General features: G+C 35.2%; 1 protein-coding gene across 5 annotated transcripts; it reads left to right on the top strand.

The window, feature by feature from the left end:
- The first annotated feature begins 767 nt into the window (after positions 1-767).
- Positions 768-9,751, top strand: lrrc20 (leucine rich repeat containing 20). Of its 5 annotated transcripts, none has more exons than XM_084135575.1 (6): positions 768-818; positions 2,303-2,346; positions 2,438-2,528; positions 4,589-4,738; positions 6,109-6,276; positions 9,525-9,751. In XM_084135575.1, the coding sequence occupies exons 3-6, from the start codon at positions 2,459-2,461 to the stop codon at positions 9,638-9,640; spliced, it is 504 nt and encodes a 167-aa protein (XP_083991701.1). In that variant the 5' UTR covers positions 768-818; positions 2,303-2,346; positions 2,438-2,458; the 3' UTR covers positions 9,641-9,751. The 5 variants fall into 5 exon arrangements, with proteins under 5 accessions (XP_083991701.1, XP_083991698.1, XP_083991699.1 ...); XM_084135573.1 differs by lacking the exon at positions 768-818 and adding an exon at positions 1,485-1,608; XM_084135574.1 differs by lacking the exon at positions 768-818 and adding an exon at positions 1,485-1,633.
- The last annotated feature ends 14,773 nt before the right edge of the window (positions 9,752-24,524 follow it).

Here is a 24,524-nt window from a genome sequence, read left to right as displayed (position 1 = left end):
AAGGCTTTTAAACGCTGTTCTTCTCTGAATCATTTAAATAAAAAAGTATCTATCTATCTATCTATCTATCTATCTATCTATCTGTCTATCTATCTATCTATCTATCTATCTGTCCGTCTGTCCGTCCGTCCGTCCGTCCGTCCATCCATCCATCCATCTATCTATCTGTCTTTCCATTTGTCTATCCGTCTGTCTATCTATCTATCTATCTATCTATCTGTCTGTCCGTCCGTCCGTCCGTCCGTCCGTCCGTCCGTCCGTCCGTCCGTCCGTCCGTCCGTCCGTCCGTCCGTCCATCTATCTATCTATCTGTCTTTCCATTTGTCTATCCGTCTGTCTATCTATCTATCTATCTATCTATCTATCTATCTATCTGTCTGTCTGTCTGTCTGTCTGTCTGTCTATCTATCCATCCATCCATCCATCTATCAAAACAAATAAATAAAGCCTTGACATTTATGTAAATACAAAGTATTTTTTTACAAATTAATTGTAATTGTATATTATTCAGCTGAAATCCTAAAATATAATATCACATATTTTATTTCTTATCCCAACATTCACAAGCGTCTGTATCTCTAAAGATACAGAGCTGGAGAAAAGTGATGATGTGACTTCATACAACATCCAGAGAGAACGACTCAACAAACTCGTCCTGATTTCTAGAACTCAGTCTATGGGGTTTTTGTCTTCGGGGTCACAGGGGTCACGGGGTCACGGGTTCAACACAATCACCTGCCATTGTTCCCAGTAAAAGTCCTGATCCGGCAGGGACGTTCCAGAATCACAGCTCTCGTGATCAGATTCAGGGGGAAACGGTACGTACAGTGTGTTTTAAGCTCTCTACTACACTAACTAAATTATAGTGATTACTATATTTATGGGCTAAATATGGGACAGATGTGCCAATTACAAACCTATTTAACTTCTATTAATGTAGAAATGTGCTCTGCTTTAACATAATTAAGTGACTTTTGAGTTTGGTTCCTTTATTAAAATTAGTAATCATATAGGATGATAACAAGCATTGATTTCTATTTTTATGAGAGAAGAATGTATCCTATACAACAAACATGTTATGTAAAACTATATATAATGATAAAATAAACCATGCATGTTAATTTGCAGGGCTTTAGAAGTTGTAGGAATCAGTTTTTGCATTTCTACAAGAAGTTAAATGTAATTTGCAAGGACAGCATTACAAAAATGTAGGTATACAAAGTGCTGTTTTCATTTTGTGGAACCTGGGTAAAAAAATACATTTAGAATATGGAAATATTCTACATATTTCAGAATGTTATGAAAAGAAAAATTCTCATTGAATTAAAATCGTTTCTTAATATGCTACACTAAATAACGAAGTCGAAAATCTGATAAACTATAGTGTAAAGCAAAACGCCGTAGTTTCAGAGCTGAAAAGTTCTCTTTCACAGCTCGTGCTGCCGTCAAGCAATGTGGCAGTGGCTCGAGATTTTACGACAGTTGTAGCGGAATCCGGCATCGGTAGTCGGCAACTCGGCAATGTTGCTCTTTCTCGCATTACAGAGCAGAACATAAACTTACACACTTTATAACCAAACTAAGTCATCTGTCGGGTGAATGGAGACGGTGAGACAGCATCGCATGTCTGAATGTGAGGGTTTACCAGCTCTAGACGAGCAGTCTGCTTTACTTTACAGATTTAATGTGTTCGGATTCTTACTTTAATGCCTTTAGTTGAATGAATGGCATGACGTTATTGGTCGATAATACTGCAGTCCATAAAGCCAGTTCATATTTGTGATGTAACATTAAATAATATGGTAATGTTCGTTCAGATTCAGAAATACTCGTGCTATTAATAACGTCATGTGATTCTATATTCGTCTGCTCAGCTGTTTGAGGCTTGGCATGCTTGGCTTTTTCTCGTAATTGCATATTTAAATACATTACACATTGGCTCAAACAACTCATGACATAGAAATAAGTATATATATATATATGTGTGTGTGTGTGTGTGTGTGTGTGTGTGTATATATATATATATATATATATATGTGTGTGTGTGTGTATATATTATGTATATACATATGTATATATATATATATGTGATATACACAATCACAGTTTTATATATATATATATATATATATATAATAAAATATATCCACACATATATTATATAAACAAAAACTTGTAAGTTCGATGCGATGAATCGATTTGACAGCATGAGTTGTTTTGGGCTTCTTCTTTTTTTGCATATATACACACATATATTATGTTCATATTTCTGATGTCACTGCATGTTTGTGCGCTCTGGCAGGAAGTGGCTGTCCGTGGCTCATACCTGTGACTTCCTGTGCACCCGTGAGTAACCCACCAATCACTGCTCAGATCACACCTGATCCACCAATCACTGCTCAGATCACAGTCCACTGATCCACCAATCACTCCTCAGATCACACCTGAACCCAATCGGATGGCGGAGGCCGTGGCGAAGGTCGCCAGGAGGGTCAACACCACCATGGAGGAGGGCAGAGACTCGCTGGGTGAGACACTGTCTGACTATAGTCTCAAAAATGCTGGGTTGTTTCAACCCAACTTTGGATCAAATATAGGCAAACCCAGCCGTTGGGTTAAAATTTTAAATGACATTTTTTAACCCAGCGTTTGGGTTTGTCCATATTTGACCCAAAGTTGGGTTAAAATTTTAAATGACATTTTTTTAAACCATCGTTTGGGTTTGTCCATATTTAACCCAAAGTTGGGTTGAAATTGTAAATTATATTTTTTAACCCAGCGTTTGGGTTTGTCCATATTTAACCCAAAGTTGGGTTAAAATTGTAAATGACATTTTTTAACCCAGCGTTTGGGTTTGTCCATATTTAACCCAAAGTTGGGTTGAAATTGTAAATTACATTTTTTAACCCAGTGTTTGGGTTTGTCCATATTTGACCCAAAGTTGGGTTAAAATTTTAAATGACATTTTTTAACCCAGCGTTTGGGTTTGTCCATATTTGACCCAACTTTTGGGTCAAATATGGACCCATTATTTAGTATACTAAATAATACCTCATATCTCAAAGGAATTTTGTTTTCATGTGTATACCCTTGTCACCTCCTCTAAACACATGCATAACTCCTGATGTTCGCTAGAGCTGGGGTCCGTCGACCTCAAGGCACTGCTATAGGGGTATGTGGAAATACATTATACAAAAATTAATGAATGAATACATAAATATTTGATTTAAATAAAACAATACATATTACAGTAAAATTGATTGAAATGAATAAATAAATTTGATTACATAACAGTACATTAAAATTAATTAATGAATAAATAATGGTTTTAAATAAAATAATACATATAACAGTACATTAAAATTATTGATTTATTTACGGGTTCATACATTTAAAAAAAATGTAATGTACTGCTATTTGTTTTATTTAAATCCATTATTTATTCATTCATTTTGATCAATTTTAATTTACTGATATGGATTATTAATTATTTAAATCGATTTATTTTTCATTCATTCAATTAATACATTTTACTGTTGTGTAAATGCATATGTACACAATGTATTACTTTATTTACATGATCATTCATTTTTAACAAAGTAATACATATGACAGTACATTAAAAATGGATTAATTGAATGAATGAAAAAATAAATCGATTTAAATAAAAAAATACAAATAACAATACATAAAAAAATTATTAAAATTAATGAATAAATAAATAAGAAATGGATTTAAATAGATCAAATAATAGTTATAACAGTACAATAAAAACGGATTAAAATGAATTAATAAATTTATTTATTTATTTATTTAAATAAAAAAAAATAATAGATATAACAGTACATTAAAATTAAATTGAATGATTGATTGGATTTATTTAAATAAATAAAATGCATATAACAGTACATAAAAGATTGATTAAAATGAACAAATTAATTTATAAAAAGTTTTATTTACATAAAAAATTGCTATAACAGTAAACTGATATAGTGGGTAGAGAAAAACAACAGAAAGTAATAATAATGTAACTTAATATTTTCCAAATAATATTTTACACATATTTATTTTATTTTTTTCATAGTATAATTTGGGTATAAATTGACTTACTGTAAATTTCAGGACGCGGGTCCCTCCATGAGGAAAATCATATTTTAATCATCCCTGGCATCTAAAAGATTGAAATCCAAAGAAAGTCATACTAAAATGTTTAAATGCTTTTACATACTGATAATTGCAAACGAATATACTTACTGTTCCTCCTGGACACTGTCGTCATTATATGCCGGTTGTGTGTGTGTTTCGGCAGTAGATGGAGCCATTGAGCCGAGAAGCTCCTATAAATCACTTCATTCTTCTGAACATTTTCCAATTAATCAGGTGTCATCATATCAATCATCTAATGTCAAGAGTAAATAAAGTCACGTCGCAATCAGCAGCATTGTGAACCTCTGATTAAACACACACACACGTCAAGTGCCTCCAAATTACTGCATTCATTTCTGACAGTATTTGCTGTGATTTTGTGAGTGATTGCACAGCGGTAATGCCAGAGTCAGTCTGAATCAGCATCTGTTTTCTTCTCTAGATCTGTCCGACTGTGGTCTTGTGAGTTTCCCTGACGGCGTCTTCAAGATGATGCGCAGCGTCACACACAACATACACACAATCTCTCTGGCCAACAATAGCATCAAAGCCTTGAGCAACAAGTTCTTCCTCACGTTCACGCAGTTAAGAGGTACGGCTTTCAGTTCTCCTGTCCACAGATTCAGGCGTCTCTCCTGAACACGTTTCCTGACACACTGCAGTTATTACTGCTACTGATTATATCAAATGATCACGTCACCAGTCTCGAGTCGCACGGGTATATCTGTGGCAATAGCCAACAATACATTGTATGGGTCAAAATTATAGATTTTTCTTTTATGCTGAAAATCATCAGGATATTAAGTAGAGATCATGTTCCATGAAGATATTTAGTAAATTTCCTACCGTAAATATATAAAACATGTATTTCTGTGAGTGAATGCAGCACAATCGCCAACATAAATGTAGAACTTTAAAGGAGATTTTCTCAATGTTTTGATTTTTCTGCATCCTCAGATTCCAGATCTTCAATAGTTGTGTCTCGACCAAATATTGTACTATCATAAACCATACATCAATGGAAAGCTTATTTATTCAGCTTTCAGATGATGTATAAATCTCAATTTAAACAAAATTGACCCATGTGACTAGTTTTGTGGTCCAGGGTCACAGATATTAAAGTATAATGTGGTTAATCCAGTGAAGTCTTTCGTATAAACTGATGAATCAACTTTTATGAATCATTCTGACATCAGCAGAAAAACAGCTTCACATTACGAAACATTTGTTCAAAACAAAGACTGAAATCAATCAAATAATTATATTATTAAACAGATTCAAACTCTACATTCTGAAGCATTGCAAAGTGATTCATTAAACAACGGCACAAAAATATTGACTTGCACTGCTTTGGCTCAGAAAGATTAAAAAATCAGAATGAATAGCCTACTTTTATTCAACAAGGACGCATTCAATTGATCAAAAGTGACAGTAAAGACATTTTAATGTTACAAAAGATTCTATTTCAAATAAACGCTGTTCTTTTGAACTTTCTATTCATCAAAGAATCCTGAAAAATAAAATGTATCAACTGTAAAAACAACTGTTTTCATCACTGATAATAATCATAAATGTTTCTTGATCATCAAATCATCATATTAGAGTGATTTCTGAAGGATCATGTGACACTGAAGACTGGAGTAATGATGCTGAAAATTCAGCTTTGATCACAGGAATAAATTACACTTTATTATATATTCACATAGAAAACAGATGATTTGCATTGTAATAATATTTCTACTGTATTTTTGATCAAATAAATGCAGCTTTAGTGCAGCAGAAGAGATATTCTTCACATCAAGCTGTTTCAGAGTGACTTGCAGTAGTTGCATCATTTGCAATGCTTCATGGGAGTTGTGGAGCGGTTTCTAGCGTTGCACAGAATACACCAGCCCAGCTCTGACGGATATAGATCACATGACGAGCATGTACTGTATGCATGCGTGTGTTTTGTTCTTGTAGAGCTGGATCTGCAGGGAAACGTCCTCACGAAGCTGCCAGAGGCGGTCGGAGACATGGAGCTCTTGGTCAACATCAACCTCTCCAAGAACCAGCTGACGGTGTTCCCCGAGCGGCTGCTGGACGTGAGAAGCCTCGAGCACATCAGCGTGGAGGGGAACCGCATCACAGGTGTCAATCACATCCGTCACAGTCACAGATGCTGTTTCTAATGCTCAAACAGGGTTAACAAGCGTCTTTTTCAGGCTGGATCAGCCAGTGCACACGCGCAGTCCTAACTCTCCCAGTCAGCGATTGGCTGTTTTATTTAGAAGGCGGGGCTTATTCAATTCAATTCAATTCAATTCACACGTATTTGTATAGCGCTTTTCACAATACACATCGATTCAAAGCAGCTTTACAGAAAATACATGAGTCCATATTACAATTTAGAGATCATGTTAAGTTATGCATTTCAGAAATGTACATTACAAAATCACAGTTGGTGAAAAAAGTATTAATTTAAACAATGGAATAATTTAATGCAGAAACAATGAGCTCATTGAAGTAATGAATACTTGTTTGTTAACAAATGATTATGACATTTAGAAAAATGTAGTATTGGTGCGTGTTGATTTATGATGATTATGATTATTCCGCCATATTGCACTTTCTCCCATTCATTAGTAATATGAGTGCGCCGTCTTTGTGTTTATAAAGTGAGTCTTTGATATTAACTAGATGCTTTTTGAATTAATACTTCACCCTGAAATTAAGTGGCCAAAATAGATATAATAATATAATAATTATATATATATATATATATATCAGTACATAAAACATTTATGAGTGAATGTTTTTTGAACATTCATTCAGAATCAAATTGAATGAATGAATGAATGAATGAATAAAAAATAAGACTTAAATAAAGTAATACATATAACACTACATTAAAAATGAATGAAAAAATACATAAATTGATTTAAATAAATAAAATAATACATATAAAATTGATTTACCAGCTTTATTTCAATTACCGAAAATGATTTTACTTCACAATAGCAACGCTGATCTGTTGTTTTCCATGCAATGAAAGTGAACAGGAATGAGTGCGGTCATGTTCCAGAAAGGACAAAATAAACCATAAATTATCATAAAACTACTAGACTAATGTTAAGAGACATGGGCTTGACTCGGTAGAATATCGACTTCTATTTTCCATACATCATCTGTTGTCATATATCTTTATAATGACATGAGGATGAGTAAATAATGATCTTTAGGTGAATTATCTCTTTAATTATGTAAGGAAAAAAACCGGCATGAAGTGTGCCCGCACTGAGAAACACTAATTACAAGGCATCATGGTAATCAACTCTCATTAGGCCTGTGTCATTCACACTGTCCCTGAACACACTGAAGAGAACACTAATGGACAGATCGCTGCGACGTCGGAGAAAGGACACGTTTATAAAGCTGTTCTGGTTTACACACACACACACATTATACAAAACACACGAGTGAAAGAGAAACGAGATCTGAAAAATATGACTATATGACTATAATAAACACTCAGAAAACATTAATGATAATGAGTGCGGGACATTTTCTAAGTAATGGAAATCTGACCTATTTTAGGCCCTTTAAGATCTTTTGCATTCAACATTATTCTCATGATCATTAAGCACATTTACCCTCAAATTGTCATTAGTGTAATTAAAGGAAATGTTTAGATCCATTTTTTTTTTTTTTTTTTAATTTTCAAAGGTTATTTTTCTTAAATACACTAATGAAAATCTTCATGACAATAATGTAACATTGCAAAAAAAACGTAATGCCTTTATACATAATGCTTTATAAACGTGTTAATCTTATAATGCATTATGATATACATGTAACCAGTTATAATACATTATAATACTCATCTATTCATTGAACACACCTTTAGAAAGTATAATGCATTAAAACGCATGGCGAACATTACCAGTTTCAGGGTAACCCGCAAATATTATAATGCATTTTAACTTTGGTTATAATTATTTGTGAAATGATATGATGCGTTACAATATACGTTATGAATACCTTTTTTAATGCATTATACAAACTTTAAGGCTTTCAAAGCAGCTAAAGTCGTCAAACAGACAGAAAGTTAATGTGTTTCTCAGAGAAATGAATCTGTAGACGTGAAGCGCTTCGAGAGTTTCGGCCCGAACCACTGAGACGCTCGATGCTTTCAGTCAGATGGAAAGTTCAGAAAATGTCACAGTCTATCACAGATAATCATGAGATATGAAGTGCATCTGCACACGCTGAACAAGAAATTCATTTCATTATTGTCAGCAAAATTCAAACCCAGACAATGCCTCTGGATATATTAAAAAAATATACGCTTATATGAATAATTGACAGATACGGACATCGATGCATTAAACAACAACTTCTGATTTCCACAGCTTTCTGTCCGAGATCAGGGATTTTGAAGCAGCTGTAGGGAAAATCTCGGAAAAATTGCACAACAATGAACTCATGTTGTGATAATTAGAAGCAAACTAATAGGATTTCATATTTTATCCAGTGTATTAGAAATTTAAAAATATGGGATTACACTAAAGCTGCATTTATTTAATCAAAAATACAGTAAAAAATGTGAAACAATAAGAGTTTTCTGTGTGAATATATAGTAAAGTGTAATTTATTCCTGTGATCAAAGCTGCATTTTCAGCATCATTACAGTTTTACAGCAGGAACAGAATGACTCCATTTCCATAACAATTCACAAAGGCTTTCATAATACTTCTAAAAAGGATTCAATACAAATAAAACCCAGACACTAAATTATGGTTTCCATGGCGATGTATTTTCTTTGTGATAATCCGATGGTTACAGAAGATGAAAGCATCTCAGAATGTCATAATCTCACATGAGTGCAGCCGATCTCAATGCAACATGATAACAGCAACAGGCGACAGTGAAAGTAATGCAGGAGAAGCGCATCAACGGTTCGCTGATAAACACTTCAGGCTCCACGAGAGTTCAGTGCTTCAGTAACAAAGAGGGTTTGAAGCGGGACATTTCTGCTTCACTAGTGGCTCAATAATGAGTGTGTCCCAACAGGTTACATTTTTTTAGAAACGAGTTTGTGTTTCTAAGATGCTATTTCACGTATTGAGACTCCGATTGCTCCATTAAAATCCATTGTTCTCCTTCTAGCTGTTTTTTAAAGGGTTTTTTTTTACAAAAAATTTTAGATCTTTAATGTTTTTGTAAATAAAGTGATCTTAAAGTCAATCTCTCTCTCTCTCTCTCTCTCTATGTCTCTCTCTCTCTCTCTGTCTCTCTCTCTCTATATATGTCTCTGTCTCTCTCTCTTTCTCTCTCTCTCTCTCTCTGTCTCTGTGTCTCTCTCTCTCTCTCTCTCTCTCTCTCACACACACACACAGATTTACCGGTGGAGAAGCTGTCTCTGATGCCTTCACTGAAGACTCTGGATGCGAGATGTAACCCGTTGACGGCAGACTCCTCGTCTTTCCCGCATCAGTTCACGATCCTCACATAATCACACGGAAAAGAAAGACAAGAAACGTCTCTGCCGTTCTGTTCTCATGCACTGGACCTCATGCTGTGCCTCAGATTTTTTCAATAAATATTTATTAATCTGTGCAAACAACTTTTGCTCTTATTTTTGTACAGTTGTGTTGGACAGATGGACACATGCTGCTTCATTTTCATTCCGTCTGTGATTGTAAATTATACTTCAAAACACAACTCAAAATAGAAATTCAAAAATTTCTAGAACTCAAGAACGCCATTAGGTTTTCTATAAATATTTAAGGCTGTGTTCACGTTATGTCGGAATTACCATAATTATGACTTGCCCCTTTGGACTCAGAGATGGTTAGTTTCTGTGGCAACGTTCACAATATGTATCCATGTGTCTTTGTTATTTATGAAAGGTACATTAATATTAACTACATTCATTTTGCATGCATCAGGTTACAGGGGAGCATATTGAACATAGAAAAATGAAATATGTACTATTTAACTACTTTAAAGGGATAGATTACGCAATATATATATTCATATATCATAATTCACTCATCCTCATGTTGTTTCTGTATTTTCTTCTGTGGAACACAAAAAAGATGTTAATTTTTTTCCAACAGGTTTTGTCTACAATGAAATTCCAAAATTGTATTTATAAAATATATAATATATAAATGTGTTTATAATATATTTTTTTATTATTTATATAATTTGTTTATAAATATTTGTATAACTATATATAAACACACATATACATGTGTATGTGTATATATATATATATATACACTGAACAAAATTATAAACGCAACACTTTTGTTTTTGCCCCCATTTTTCATGAGCTGAACTCAAAGATCTAAGACTTTTTCTATGTACACAAAAGGCCTATTTCTCTCAGATCTTGTTCACAAATCTGTCTAAATCTGTGTTAGTGAGTACTTCTCCTTAGCCGAGATAATCCATCTGCCTCACAGGTGTGGCATATCAAGATGCTGATTAGACAGCATGATTATTGCACAGGTGTGCCTTAGGGCTGGCCACAATAAAAGGCCACTCTAAAATGTGCAGTTTTACTGTATTGGGGGGGGTCTGAAAAAAGAAAAAAATGGTTGTTGATTGTGGCCTGTGGAATGTTGGTCCTCTCCTCTTCAATGGCTGTGCAAAGTTGCTGGATATTGGCAGGACCTGGAACACGCTGTCGTATACGCCGATCCAGAGCATCCCAAACATGCTCAATGGGTGACGTGTCCGGTGAGTCTGCCGGCCATGCAAGAACTGGGATGTTTTCAGCTTCCAGGAATTGTGTACAGATCCTTGTAACATGGGTCAAACAATATTTGAGAGAAATAGGCCTTTTGTGTACATAGAAAAAGTCTTAGATCTTTGAGTTCAGCTCATGAAAACTGAGGGCAAAAACAAAAGTGTTGCATTTATAATTTTGTTCAGTGTATATATATGGCTGTATATTCTTATTATTTTACCTCTCATAGTGACTGCGTAGAAAAGGACCTAAAAATATTGTCACCTTGATATCCAAGCATAAGCAGCAATATGAGATGTTTATCATATCACAGTTCAAACTGCAACGCTGTTTTTCCGCCTCACGAGCTCTGCATCTTGTACGTCGATGAAGCACCTGTGGTTCTGCTCTGAATATAAATACACACACTTCACCTCAGCATTGAGAGCATGGGCGTCGGAACCATTGTATATGGGTGGGACAAGACCCACCCACTTTTTAAGACCAATGATATTGGACCCACTCACTTTTACATTCAGCGCATTTGTCTGTTCGCTTTTCAGAGCGTCGTCAGTGAAATCCATTCCACTTGAGGAATGCCCTAATGAATTAAACATTTCCGCTGAATCGCTACATTATATTTCTCAATGAGCCGCAACTGACGAAAAAAACGCCCGTTTTACCCTTCCAGTCAAATATTGTGTTGCAAACATCAATAACAGCTTTAAGTTGTCAATGCTGGCAAATGACTATGGTATCAGCAGGTTAATCCACAGATAGCTGTGCATTTAATGCACGATGTGGAGGCGAGTTTAGTTTACTTATTAAAAGGCATCAGAATACATGAAATGGCATTAGTAACATTTTTCTGGGGGAGGACCCACCCACTTTTTTTTTGCTTCCGACGCCCATGATTGAGAGTGAAGATTATGAAGTTTCTGATTAATGTAATAGTGCTTTAAGAGCTTTCCATGTAAAAGAGTCCATAAGGAGAAACCGAGGAAATAATACAAGCAGTAGCAGAATATTTAAATCCTTTCTCAAGTGAAAATAATCCTGGAGAAACACCTGAAGCACTGAAGCTCAAGAGCTTGTTCTCTCTAATTACACCGCTGGAGAAACGAGCTCACACTAAACCACCGCTGAGACCGAGAGAAAACCTCCAGATTTACACACACACCTCAGCTTCATTAAGTGTTTCACTCATGCATTTATCAGGGTTCACATGGGTCCTTGAAATCCTTGAAAGTTTGGGAAACTGGAAAAAAAAATATTCATGGCCCTGGAAAGTTTTTGAAAACGAACATACATCGATACAGGTCCTTGAAAGTGCTTGAATTTATCAAGTTTTCTTGAAGAAAAAATCCATATTATTCATTCTGGTTCGCTAATGTTTTGTTTCGCCAACACTTTGTGGCCTATGCATACTAGCTAGCTTGATTTACGCTAGTTACCCGCATTTACGCGTTACGTTTCCCGCGTGAGGTACTTTGTGTTGTACGTTGTCATAACGTTCACGCACTACGATGGTGTCTACGTTTCACAGACAAACCGTGAAACATTGCAAAAATAGGCTGAAACCGCTGAAACGTGATGCCTGGAAAATGCAAGTTTCAAGATATTTGGCTCACCAAAAAGGATTACGGTTGCCACCCGTCCCGTATTTAAAGGTAAAACGATGCGTTCCGTATCAAATCAATATGGGACGCGATTTGTCCCGTATTTTACATAGACCCGCACATTCATTTGCGGGTGATTGCATGTTAGCGTCTTCCGTAGCGACGGAGTCTAGAGAACATAAAATTAAAATTAAAATTAAAACCATGTCGAGCTCACGTCCTCTCCAGATATAATATTCCATACATTGTCAGAGCTTGGTAGACGGGTAACTATTATATTTGTAGACGTTATTAGACAGATTAATTCATAGATTATAATTAATGTTATTTATTAATTTAATCGTTTATACATATTAATCATATGCATAATAAATGATTATCCTATCTGTCATACACAATTTATGGCATTTAAAAAAAGTTTTAAAAAGTGCTAAATTATTTAAATAAATATGTGACAAATAATTACATAATAATGTAGTCATAATTTAAGTAGGAAATAATAAAAAATGGAAAAAAAATCTGTCTGTCTGTCCATCTATCTATCTGTCCATCTATCTGTCCGTCTATCTGTCTGTCCATCTATCTATCTATCTATGTATGTATCCATCTATCTATCTATTTATCTATCTGTCTGTCTATCTATCTATCTATCTATCTATCTATCTATCTATGTATCCATCTATCTATCTAGAGTAGTTTGAGTCTCTGAATAAAACTGAGCTGTTTTTCTTCTATATTCTCACTATATCAGACTATATGAGCCATACAAGCCTGATGGATCAATTATACTCAACAAAAAAACATGCAGTTGTTTTTTTTTTTTTGTAAATTTTTCTATAGGTTCAATAAAATGTTCCATTTCAAACAAAATAGTTTTTTATCTATCTATCTATCTATCTATCTATCTATCTATCTATCTATCTGTCCATCTGTCTGTCTCGATCTTGGCTTTGTTTGTTCCAGCACTAACAGACGCTGATCCAGGAAGACTCGACAGAATCAGAGAGTTTGTAATCGTTCCCTTGGGACGGTCTAGTGTTTGTGCATCATCAAGTATCAGGACGATCAGATTAACGAGAGCGTTCAGTCCTTTATGTTCCAACGGCCACTCTGATTTTTCCTATTGTCCAAATGCCAAGGAGCCAATTATTCATCAGATCTTTGCTATGGAGCCATAGATGATGCATTTTAAACAAGGAAACGAAGGAAACCAGCTTTCCAGTTTCTGCTTTTCTTAAAAAATGTATTCTGATGCTCCATGCCTATTTTGCTTTTTTTCTGATTGTTTTAAGATCCCTGATATCAATAATGATTGACCAAAACTGAGCATTTAAATATCATCTTAGATATTATTGGCAGATATTGATGTTTATATGCATTTTATGCGAGTATCTGCTGTACTGTTATAAAGATCTCACTGATTTTCAAACATCAGAATTTAATCAACTTTTTGTCCATATAAATATCAGCATCTGCACCAAATTGCATATTTTTGCTCAGTTTGAGTCTCTGAATAAAACTGAGCTGTTTTTCCTCTATATTCTCACTATATCAGACTATATGAGCCTGATGGATCAATGATACTCAACAAAAAAACATGCATTTGTTTTGTTTTTATTACATTTTTTTTATAGGTTCAATAAAATGTTCCATTTCAAACAAAATTGATTTTTCTGACTATAATTTCACATGTCAGGCTTTACAGGGTTAAATATGATGTAACTAATGTGATCAGAAACAAAGACAGAATAACTTGCTCAGTAAAACATCCACACTGATATATGAAGTCTAACAGAGACACTGAAGCCAGTGAGTGTGAATGTTGCATATAGTGAAGGTGCGATGGTCACCATAGTGATTCATACACGAGGGAGTCAGTCATTATGTTTAACGCTGCATCTGTTGATTATAGGAACTCTGTGTTGATTACAGCTATTGTTCGCTGAGAGAAAGCATATTTAATATTTCTATGAAGGGCTGTTAACACTGAATACATGATTTGTAATGCAAAACACATTGATTCACACTAAATCAGAGATGTTGACACTCCCTTCATAGTTTGAGATGAAAAGCAAATGTGTACAAACAAACATGAAAATATTTCCAATACAATTAAGTTTACACTCATTATTCAGACTTGGTGTTTATGCCAATTTGCATGCCGTTATTCATCTCATACAGTGATAATTACAATGATTCATTCCATTGTTTTACGTTCCTTCATAATAGGATATGCTGCAGATAAATATTTTAGGTTACACTTTATTTTAAGGTGTCATTGTTACAGTGTAATTATATATTGAAGTACTGAGTAATATTAAGCAACTACATGTACTTACTATAGGGTTAGGGTTTGGTTGAGGGTTAGTTGCATGTAATTATGCATAATTTACTGTTATTACTATGGTAAGTACACATAACATGTAACAAGGACACTGTAAAATAAAGTGTTACCATATTTTACAGCACATTTGCACCATATTTTCTGTGAGGCAAAAATATCCTCCTGAGACCCAGAAAAAATATATTTTTTTAATTTAGTTTTTTTCCATGTCATCACACTGTTTAGAGCACAATAAACAAATGGTAAAAAAAAACATTTTTGAAAAATAATATTTTATTCATACGTTATGCTATGTCCTCTGTAGTGGACGCCAGGACTAAGTTGTTTAAAAAATAAAATGGCATGAAATTATATGTATAGGCAAAAACAATGGGATTTTTTTTTCAATCACCAATAAAGTTGGGGGTTTCAGGATTTTTTTCAACCAAAATTTGTATAAAGATGATTCTCAACTATGTTATGAAAGATATAACGGAATGAATTGATACACCATTTTACTTTATGCAATATGTGGGTAAAATGGCCATAAATTAATATTCCCATTTAATGCAGTGTATCTACACTGTATCTAATTTGCACATTAATGTGTTCTTGGAGCAACATTTAATGAAAAAATAAGTGTAATAATTGGAGTAATAATTGGCAACATTTTAATAATAATATCTAATATTTCATAGGAATATTGATGTGTAATTTATTTCCATATTCTCTTCTTGTGTCTCCCAAAATGCCTGATAAACATGATGTAAGTCCTGATGTCTCTACATTGGACACGTATGAAATCAACGCCCTGTTCTGGAACAGAAAGTATTTTTTTATTTGAAACCCCTTAACATTTTCCTGAGATGTTGGTTTATGAAATACAATTTGAAAAGTAGTCCAATTTAAATTATAATTACAATATATGATCATATTTCCATAAGAGTGCTACATTTGATCACTAAATTAAAGTCAGACATGTTTAAAGACCAAGGAGAAGTTGTTTTCATGGTGAAACCTCCAAACATTTGGTGTCTCTGAAAAGCCCTGAATGTGCTCTTTACAGGACACCCAGCTCGTGACATGTGACATGTATGATGTCAGAGAAATTCACTAAAATATAATGTCCACTGCAGTGGACAAAAGTCTATTCTTGGGTCCCAGGAGGATATGACGCTCTCATCGCTAACACACTCCTTACAAACACACTCATCTGGACACCTGGATAAACACGTAATAAAAGATCTGACCATTGATGGAAACCCATGTTACCATGTAATACTAACATATGAAATGATGACGTGCACTGTAAAAAATTCCGGTAAACATTTATGGTAAAAAACGGGCAGATGTGGTTGCCAGAAATCTACCGTAAAAAATACGGTAGCAACATTTTAGGTTTTACAGACTTAACTTAAATTTACAGTAAAAAAACATTTCATTATCTGATATAATGTTAATTAACTGACCTATTGGAGTGCTAATATCTGTGTTGTATGATACACTGATAACCACTAATCACAGTGTTGATGAGAGTCATATGATCAATCAAAGCTCATCACTAGCAGATTTTCCAAAGGAAAGTTAATAGTAATATAAAGAAGCTGCACAGTGTCATTTACACAAACACTAAACACCAACATGGTAACACACAAAAATTAGAAAAATGCCATAAACATTCATTTAACTAAACTTAATGTAATATAAAACCCTGATGTACATAACTGATTTGAAAGAAAAACCTAGTAATTTCAACAAAAATACATCAAATGTGAAGTGTCATGCCGGGAATTGTGGGAATGTCAATTTATGGTTCAATCAATCACAGTTATTCACCGTATATAGTACAGAAACTTTCTGTTAGCCAATTAACAGTTTTTCACTGTAGCATTTTACAGTCTTTTACCATTAAAATCACGATAATGTTTTACAGTGTTGTCCGAGGCGTACTGTTAGGAACTCGTCATTATGTGTGTTTTTGCATTCAGTGGCTCAGACACAGACTGGACAGAAAGTCTAAAGTGATTCTGAGACGCACACACACTGACCAGCTGCTTAATTACTGCTGTCGTTCGTTAAAGGTCAAACACCACAAACTAATGTCCTCTCGCTGTATGATTCCCTGAATGTAATTATTGTTTTCTTGGAAATTACTCTTAGTCATCATCACTTGAACAGATATCACATTCTCTGATTCTCTCTCACACACACACAACAGGGTAATTATGGAGATTTTATTCATATTTTTGAAAGGTTGTTATTTTTATGTTTTGCATTTTCCTTTTCATTTTAGTTAAAGTTTAATTTAGTAATTTTTAAGTAATTTGTAGGGTTTTAAAATGTTTTATGTCAGTTTTTGTTTTTAAAAAAATCAGTATTATTTACTTTTGTATCAAGATTAAATAAAAATGAGATGTTAACTAAATTAAACAGTTTTTTTGTGTGTGTGTGGTTTTAGTTTTAGTTAACTATATAAATTAACCCTGTCACACTTTCTGACTTACACTCTTAAATATAAAGGTTCTTTATAGAGTGCAACAGTCCGGTTCCGGAAGTAAAAACTCCATTCATTTTCTCCATAGGGAAATGATTTTGAACGATAGCTTATAGTCCAGTCATTTTATGAAAAAAAGGTTGAACAAATTGCAACAGAAGCAAGCTCAACTGATTTTGTATCATCAATATGTCCTGAGTAAGGGGAATAAAAGCCCCGAAGAATCCCATTAGGGGAAAGTTTCGAAAAAGACCCAAATATAGCCTATTCATACGCCTATTCATTCTTTTTCTCACGTGAATAGGGTAAAAATTTTAACCTTTAGATATCACCATGAAAATTACTGAGTTGATTACTTACATCAAGACAAACAAAAAATGCATTACAAGTTTTTTTTAATTGTTTGTTAACATGGACAAACGGTGCATAATCTAATTACGTATGTGCTAATTTGCATAATACCACAACAGATCTAACATTGGGTATAGCCAGGAGAAAATGTCTTGTTGAATCTTGTTGACACATAACAGTAAAATACTTAATGTTAAGGTCTGAATGGGATCCATTTAGGCATGAGCATTAATACATAGAGGCAGGAAGAAGTACTTAAGAAACCAGCCTTTATTAATTATTATTGCAGATATGGGGTTTGGGGCTGGATCTGTGGGACTGTTTCTGGGGATTCACTTTTTATTTTGCCTACCTTTTGTCTTCTGCATTCTCCTTACCATTGTCTCCTGTTCTTCCCTCAGACTCGTCCCCCAGAAACAGTCCCACGGACCCAGCCCCAAACCCCATCTCTTAAAAATTAATAAAGGCTGGTTATATTCATATAAAGAATTAATAGGCGTATGAATAGGCTATATTTGGGTCTTTTTCTAAACTTTCCCCTAATGGGATTCTTCAGGGCTTTTTTTTTCCTTACTCAGGACATTGAGGATACAAAATCAGTTGAGTTTGCTTCTGTTGCAATTTGTTCAAGGTTGACCCCCCCACTCATTTTGGCTTAAAATGACTGGACTATTATAAACCTTTAAAGTCAGCTCTATGTGAGCTACGAGGTTGTTAATTGATGGTATTAATCGTCAGCCCACATTATTTTAGCTTATTCTTAAAATAAACATTTTTAACAGCAGAAAAATTGTGGTGGAAAAACTGCATTACCCATGATGCTGTACTGAAAATTCCACCAATCAGAGTCGCCACAATTAAAAAGCTCTTTAGCTCCGCCCACTCAATGAAACACTGTTAGTTACGTAATTGAGATACTCAAAAATACTTAAATATTTCCATGTAAGTGCAGGTTTTACAATAAACTTGAAATATAAATCAACATTTTTAAATGACTATTCTTTTTTTATTTGATTATGCTGTTCTCAATGCTCAGATTGCAGTTCTTTCCCTCAACTTAAGCCATTAAAAGTTCACAGTTTTGTCTTTTTGTCCGATTTTCAAATAATTGTTTGCTTCAAATTAAAAGTCTGCAGTGTTGTGATTCACCTTGTCGCTGATTGGCTTGCTTAATGGCGAAATAACGCTTTAACAAAGACTTTTTTTTAAAATCCACATGGGAAAAATTAATGGAAAAAAAATACTTCCGGAACCAACGCCGCTGAAAATGTGAATGCACTCCATTGGCATCGATGGTTCCATGATGAACTTTTAACATCCGAGAAAAAAGATGGATCTTTGAAGAGCTGATCAATGGGAGTTTCCTTGGGGAACTAAAAATGGTTCTTCTGTGACATCGCTGTGAAAACGCTGTGAAAATAAAGCTTTATATTTAGCTGTGATTGATTCCCCGTTCACGAAACATCAAATGCAGATGAGGGATTAAAGTATGATCATGACAAGCATATAAAGATCATATGGCTAAATGTCACACATGTCTGAACACAATAATCTCATGTAAAATGGTAGAATATCCTGTGAAGTTCCCATGGCAGGTCTTGCTTTATCCTCTTTAAATTTCATATTCCTCTCTTAATATTTGACCTCGGTTGGATACTCAGACTCTGAGGATCATCATTAGCAATCACACGGATTTAGACGAAAGCCGCAGAAATGAACGTCTGTAACCCATGCTGGGTTGTTTTAACCCAATTTTGGGTCAAATGTGGACAAACCCAAACGTTGGATTAAAAATGCAATTTAAAAATGTAACCCAACGGCTGGGTTTGTCCATATTTGACCCAAAATTGGGTTAAAACAACCCAGCATTTTAAACCCAGCACGAGTAAAGCATCTTCCGAGTATAAACATCTCAGAAACATCTTTAAATAGTCTGTTTTGTCGCATAGATGTTTTCTAAATAAGATCTGACAGGAAATGTCTATTGCAGATGAGCAAACACGTCTCAGATGAAAACACACACACATCTGAAAGACGTCTCTGAGATGTGTGTGTGCTACAGTGTTCAGTGCACATGATCTTTTATATATGAAAAGAAGAGGGAGCGAATGTGATGAAAGAGAAACGAGTGTCGATATGCCGGTCAGGCCTCAGTGTCTCTGGAGAAAAGCGGGAACTGAGGATTCTGTCAGAGCGAGACTCATCGTTCATCCTGAATCACGCATGAAAGACTCGAACAACAGGACAAACAGTCCGTGAAGACACACCACACACACACACACACACACAGAGAGAAGAGATACACACACACACAGAGACACACACACACACACACACACACACACACACACACACACACTAGTCTTCTAGTGAAGGAGAGCCTGGAGAGCGCAGAGCTGAAGGGGCGGGGCCAAGATGATTGGAGAGCTCAGAGATGAAAGGGGCGGGGCCAAGGTGATTGGAGAGCTCAGAGATGAAGGGGCGGGGCTAAGATGATTGGAGAGCTCAGAGATGAAGGGGCGGGGCCAAGATGATTGGAGCGCTCAGAGATGAAGGGGCGGGGCCAAGATGAATGTGCTGGCCAATTGTTGATTGAGAATGTAGAATGTAAACTGAAATAACTGCCACTGTTTTGAATTATTTTGTTTATCTGTAAAATCTGTAAAATGAATAAGCCAAAAATGGGAAAAATATGACTTTCATTGATTTCTTTAAAATTCCAGTTGTGTCCAAAATGTGCAAAAATGTTTTTCTGTGCTGTTCTTTCAAACAAAAATCAAGCAAAAGTCCAAAGAGAGATAAATAGCACTGTCTATTTAAAATATCTTTATCTCTCTTTTCCTGCAAGTTTTCTTATAGTTGTTGTTTGTTGCTTGATGTTATCCTTTCCAACATGAATATCCTCTTCTGCAGAGGGTTATCCTGTGATCAGCTTATATGGAGTTAATATTGTGCCATAATTAAACAAACAAATCCAGCATTTTGCAAACAAACTCGATCTGCTTTGCAAAGGAAAACTCGACTCGCAAACAAACAGAAAGCAATGTGCAAGTACAAAGGCCAATTTTCTTTCTACCTTAAAATATTTTTATTTTTTTATTTAAAAGCTGACTCTGAGAAACGCACAAGAATTCCAATGTACCTGTACAACAAACCTGTGCAAATGGCAATAAACTTTGAACTTTGAGCGAAAATGCAGTGGAGTAATAAATATGTATTGTGTTTTACAAATATAAATAAATGAGCCTATAATATTTCACAAATAAATACAAACCATCCTACAAATTGCATGCAACCTTTGAACAAATACCAAATCTAGTGCATACAAATGCATATCTGTCTGTTATGATTGTGAGACACTTGGCATTTTATGAGATCTCTCGGCACGACTTTCTCACAAATGCAGTTGAACTTCCTCTTCTACAACAGTAGATGGCGCTAAGATAGCGTATTAATTTAGAGTTGTCTAGATGTTGAATCATCTTTTTTCTTTAGCTTGTTGGCAAACAAATCTTGTTTTTCTTGCAATTTATCTGGAGCTAAACTCAAGTGTGACCGTCTCTCTCTCCCTCCCTCTCTCTCTCTCTCTCTCTCTCTCTCTCAGTCGCGCGCAGTGCGGTTCGCGCATCCGAGCAGGAGTGTGTGTTATGTTTTCATATCTGAATGCATCGACATTTGATCTGTTATTTCAGCACTTCGCATGTAGCATGTGATGGTATGATAGCATGATCAATGAGTGCTGGGATTCAGTGCTGATGTGTCACATCACATCAACAGATTCAGGATCCGCATACTTTACAAGGTAAGAACTTTTTCATTATATCATATTTCTAACTTTCATAACCGACAACTAACCGACAGCAAGCAAACATCACATGAGATCAACTTGCAAACCTTTTGCATTGTTAAGCACAAACAATGTTAATGAAAATGATCAAAATATAATTAAAATAATAAATATATATTAAAAATATTAAAGTTAATAATAAATATATATTATTAATTACACTTTTTATTTTTTGATATTAACGTTAAAATGTATTTATTATCAATATTATTTAATATTTATTGACTATTAAAGTCAAATCTATGTTTGATTTAAATGCATTATGTATGCAATACATTATTAAATGCAATGTATGTTAATGTATCTAATAAATAAGTTTGGTTGTACATGCACTAAAAAAAGAAAAAAGAAAAGAAGAAGCAGTATTAGTGTTAAACAGGGACAGTAACCTCTAAACATATATACATTGATCTCATTCAGTACTTCCCTTTCAAAAGTTTAAAGTACTATTAAACAAATAAAATGAAACTACCACAGTCAGTACCATAGTATATGGCAACCATTCAGTGCTCTCCAATCGAAACTTAGTGATTACAGATGTTTCTGCTGCCCTGCAGATATTACAGCAAACACGAATTCTGCTATTCAGCATCAATATTTCAAGTTAAAAATTATGCGTAATGTATAAGGGAAAGTGCATAATTTAGATGCATGACTGATCATCATGTTTTCGCTTTATTGCATATAGTTATAAAATTAAGTGCAAAGGTTTTCTCAATTATTATGAGCTCATAAAAATCACACATTTATTTAATCTTTTTTTTTTTATGTTTTAAGTTATGCTATCGGATAGCAAATAATGAACACAGCCTGAAATGTCATGTCATCCACCCGGATGAAGAATACATATACATACAGCAGACATATACTGCGGTTTAATTTTATTGAGACAAAGAATTAAAAGAATTATAAAATATGATGAATTATGTTGATAAAATAACACCAGAGGACAATATATGACATCTGACAAATCTTCAAATGATCAGAGTGCAGCTGTATTGCAGTGAAAGGGCAATTTTATGACTTAACATTGCGATTATCTTTTTGTTGTTCATATTGATCTGTAGTTTGTATCAGTGGTTTTCAGCAGTGTTTAGTTCAAGCCGAGTGTGAAAAGAGCCAATCATAAGAGCATCTGTAAGCTTAACCGCTCAATTGTTGTGTGTTTTAACAATAACCGTCTTTATGATTATGACTGTGAACACAAAGCATGGCAAGACTTCATCAGCGAAGAAGAATATGTGATAGGGACCGTCGAACGGTAGAAGGATAGTGTCTGAATAACACAGAACAACTGCAGCAAAGCTCAATATTCACGTATATATATATATATATATATATATATATATATATATATATATTCATATATTCAATATTCAATATTCATCATGTTTCCATTAAAACTGAGTAAAGCCAACATCAATGAAAGAGCTACAAGTTATGATCAAAAAAGGTCAGTTTAACATGACTGGAATATTTTTGAGGGCCGTTTTGGAGAGAAGAGAGTGAGGCAGATTCCCTCCTTCATCTCTGAAGCGTCAGATGTTCTGACAGGCGACATTAAAAGTTGTATTAGTTGATTCTAATTAGGTTGGAAGCTTGTTTTTGTCTAACCTGCATCATTTGTGATAATCTGATGAAATTAACAGAGAATCACTATCATTAAAGGTGCAGTTTGCGAATTTCTGAGAAATGGATCAGACCGAGCAACAAACAACACTTGTAGCCAATCAGCAGTAAGGTGCGTGTCCACTCATGAGGGGGGAGGGGCCTGAGTCATATGTAGCCAATCAGCAGTAAGGGGCGTGTCCACTCATGCGGGGGGAGGAGCCTGAGTCGCATGTAGCCAATCAGCAGTAAGGGGCGTGTCCACTCATGAGGGGGGAGGAGCCTGAGTCGCATGTAGCCAATCAGCAGTAAGGGGTGTGTCCACTCGTGAGGGTGGAGGAGCCTGAGTCGCATGTAGCCAATCAGCAGTAAGGGGGCGTGTCCACTCATGAGGGGGGAGGAGCCTGAGTCGCATGTCTTCGTGAATTTGGGGGCGGAGCTATCAGGAAAGGGTGTGTCCTTTTGTGTTTGTTTCGGTGATTTCAAATATTGTGTACAGTTTGAGCTTCATCATCTGCGCTGATCAGTTTAATCACATGACTGGAATATTATTGAGGGCAGTTTTGTGTTTGTTTCGGTGATTTCAAATATCGACAGCGTTTCTCAGAAACCACAGCCCCTTAAAGAGGACATCTAACTAACAGGATTAGCAGATGAAGAGACGAGATACGCTGCGTCTCCTCAATCAGCAGAGATGAACATGTTTCAGAGAGCAAGAAGCAATGGGTGAGACACTAATGGTTCCCATGACAAAGAATAATTAATAGAGTAGGAGTGCAATATTGCTCGTTGACACAGAAGCCAAATGAACCTGCCCACCGGCACTCGTGACAGTGATTTATTATTTCCAAATCATATCCGTTCCCTCCGTACAAAAACAAAAAGTTCGGCCCACATAAGCTAAGCATGAGCCTCTGCAGTCAAGGCTGAAACGGATCGCTCTCTGATCAACACTACACAGACGACACACAGAGCACTCACTGCCACTCAGTTCTACCTATCTAACTCATTTAGGGAACACCGTGTGCTCGCTGTGGGAAGAAGATCTCATTCATGCTGGAGATGCTGACATGCTAGCTGAAGTCTAGAGCGGTTTATCTCAGATACAGCTACAAACCCTGGCAGAAAATGCTGAAGATCAAACGCTATTATACGCCAAAACACTGCACATTACAAGCTCGTCTGCAAATGTGGCTGACTAATCCCTCAGTCCAATCATTAAACCCAGCTTCAGTGTGGCATCTGCCCAATGGGACTCACCATTACACCGGTTCAGGGGTTATTGAAAGGACCATTAACTTGGAAGGAATCCTGTCTTTTGTTTTTAGGCTTCAGATGGAATGTCTTTTCAATCTGCAGGCTCAATTTAGCTCACACTCATGTAGATGAGGCCAAAAGACTCAGGATGGAAACTCATA

The sequence above is a fragment of the Abramis brama genome (genome assembly GCF_963993115.1).
Source record: "Abramis brama genome assembly, chromosome: 14".
NCBI classification, from domain to species: domain Eukaryota; kingdom Metazoa; phylum Chordata; class Actinopteri; order Cypriniformes; family Leuciscidae; genus Abramis; species Abramis brama.
The sequence above is the reverse complement of the archived record's forward strand: the minus strand, read 5'-3'. Positions and strand labels throughout refer to the sequence as shown.

Coding starts and splice junctions, on each gene's coding strand:
- lrrc20 (XM_084135572.1), top strand. Junction 2,529..4,588: donor GGAGGGCAGAGACTCGCTGG/GTGAGACACTGT, acceptor TTTCTTCTCTAG/ATCTGTCCGACTGTGGTCTT. Junction 4,739..6,108: donor CACGTTCACGCAGTTAAGAG/GTACGGCTTTCA, acceptor TTGTTCTTGTAG/AGCTGGATCTGCAGGGAAAC.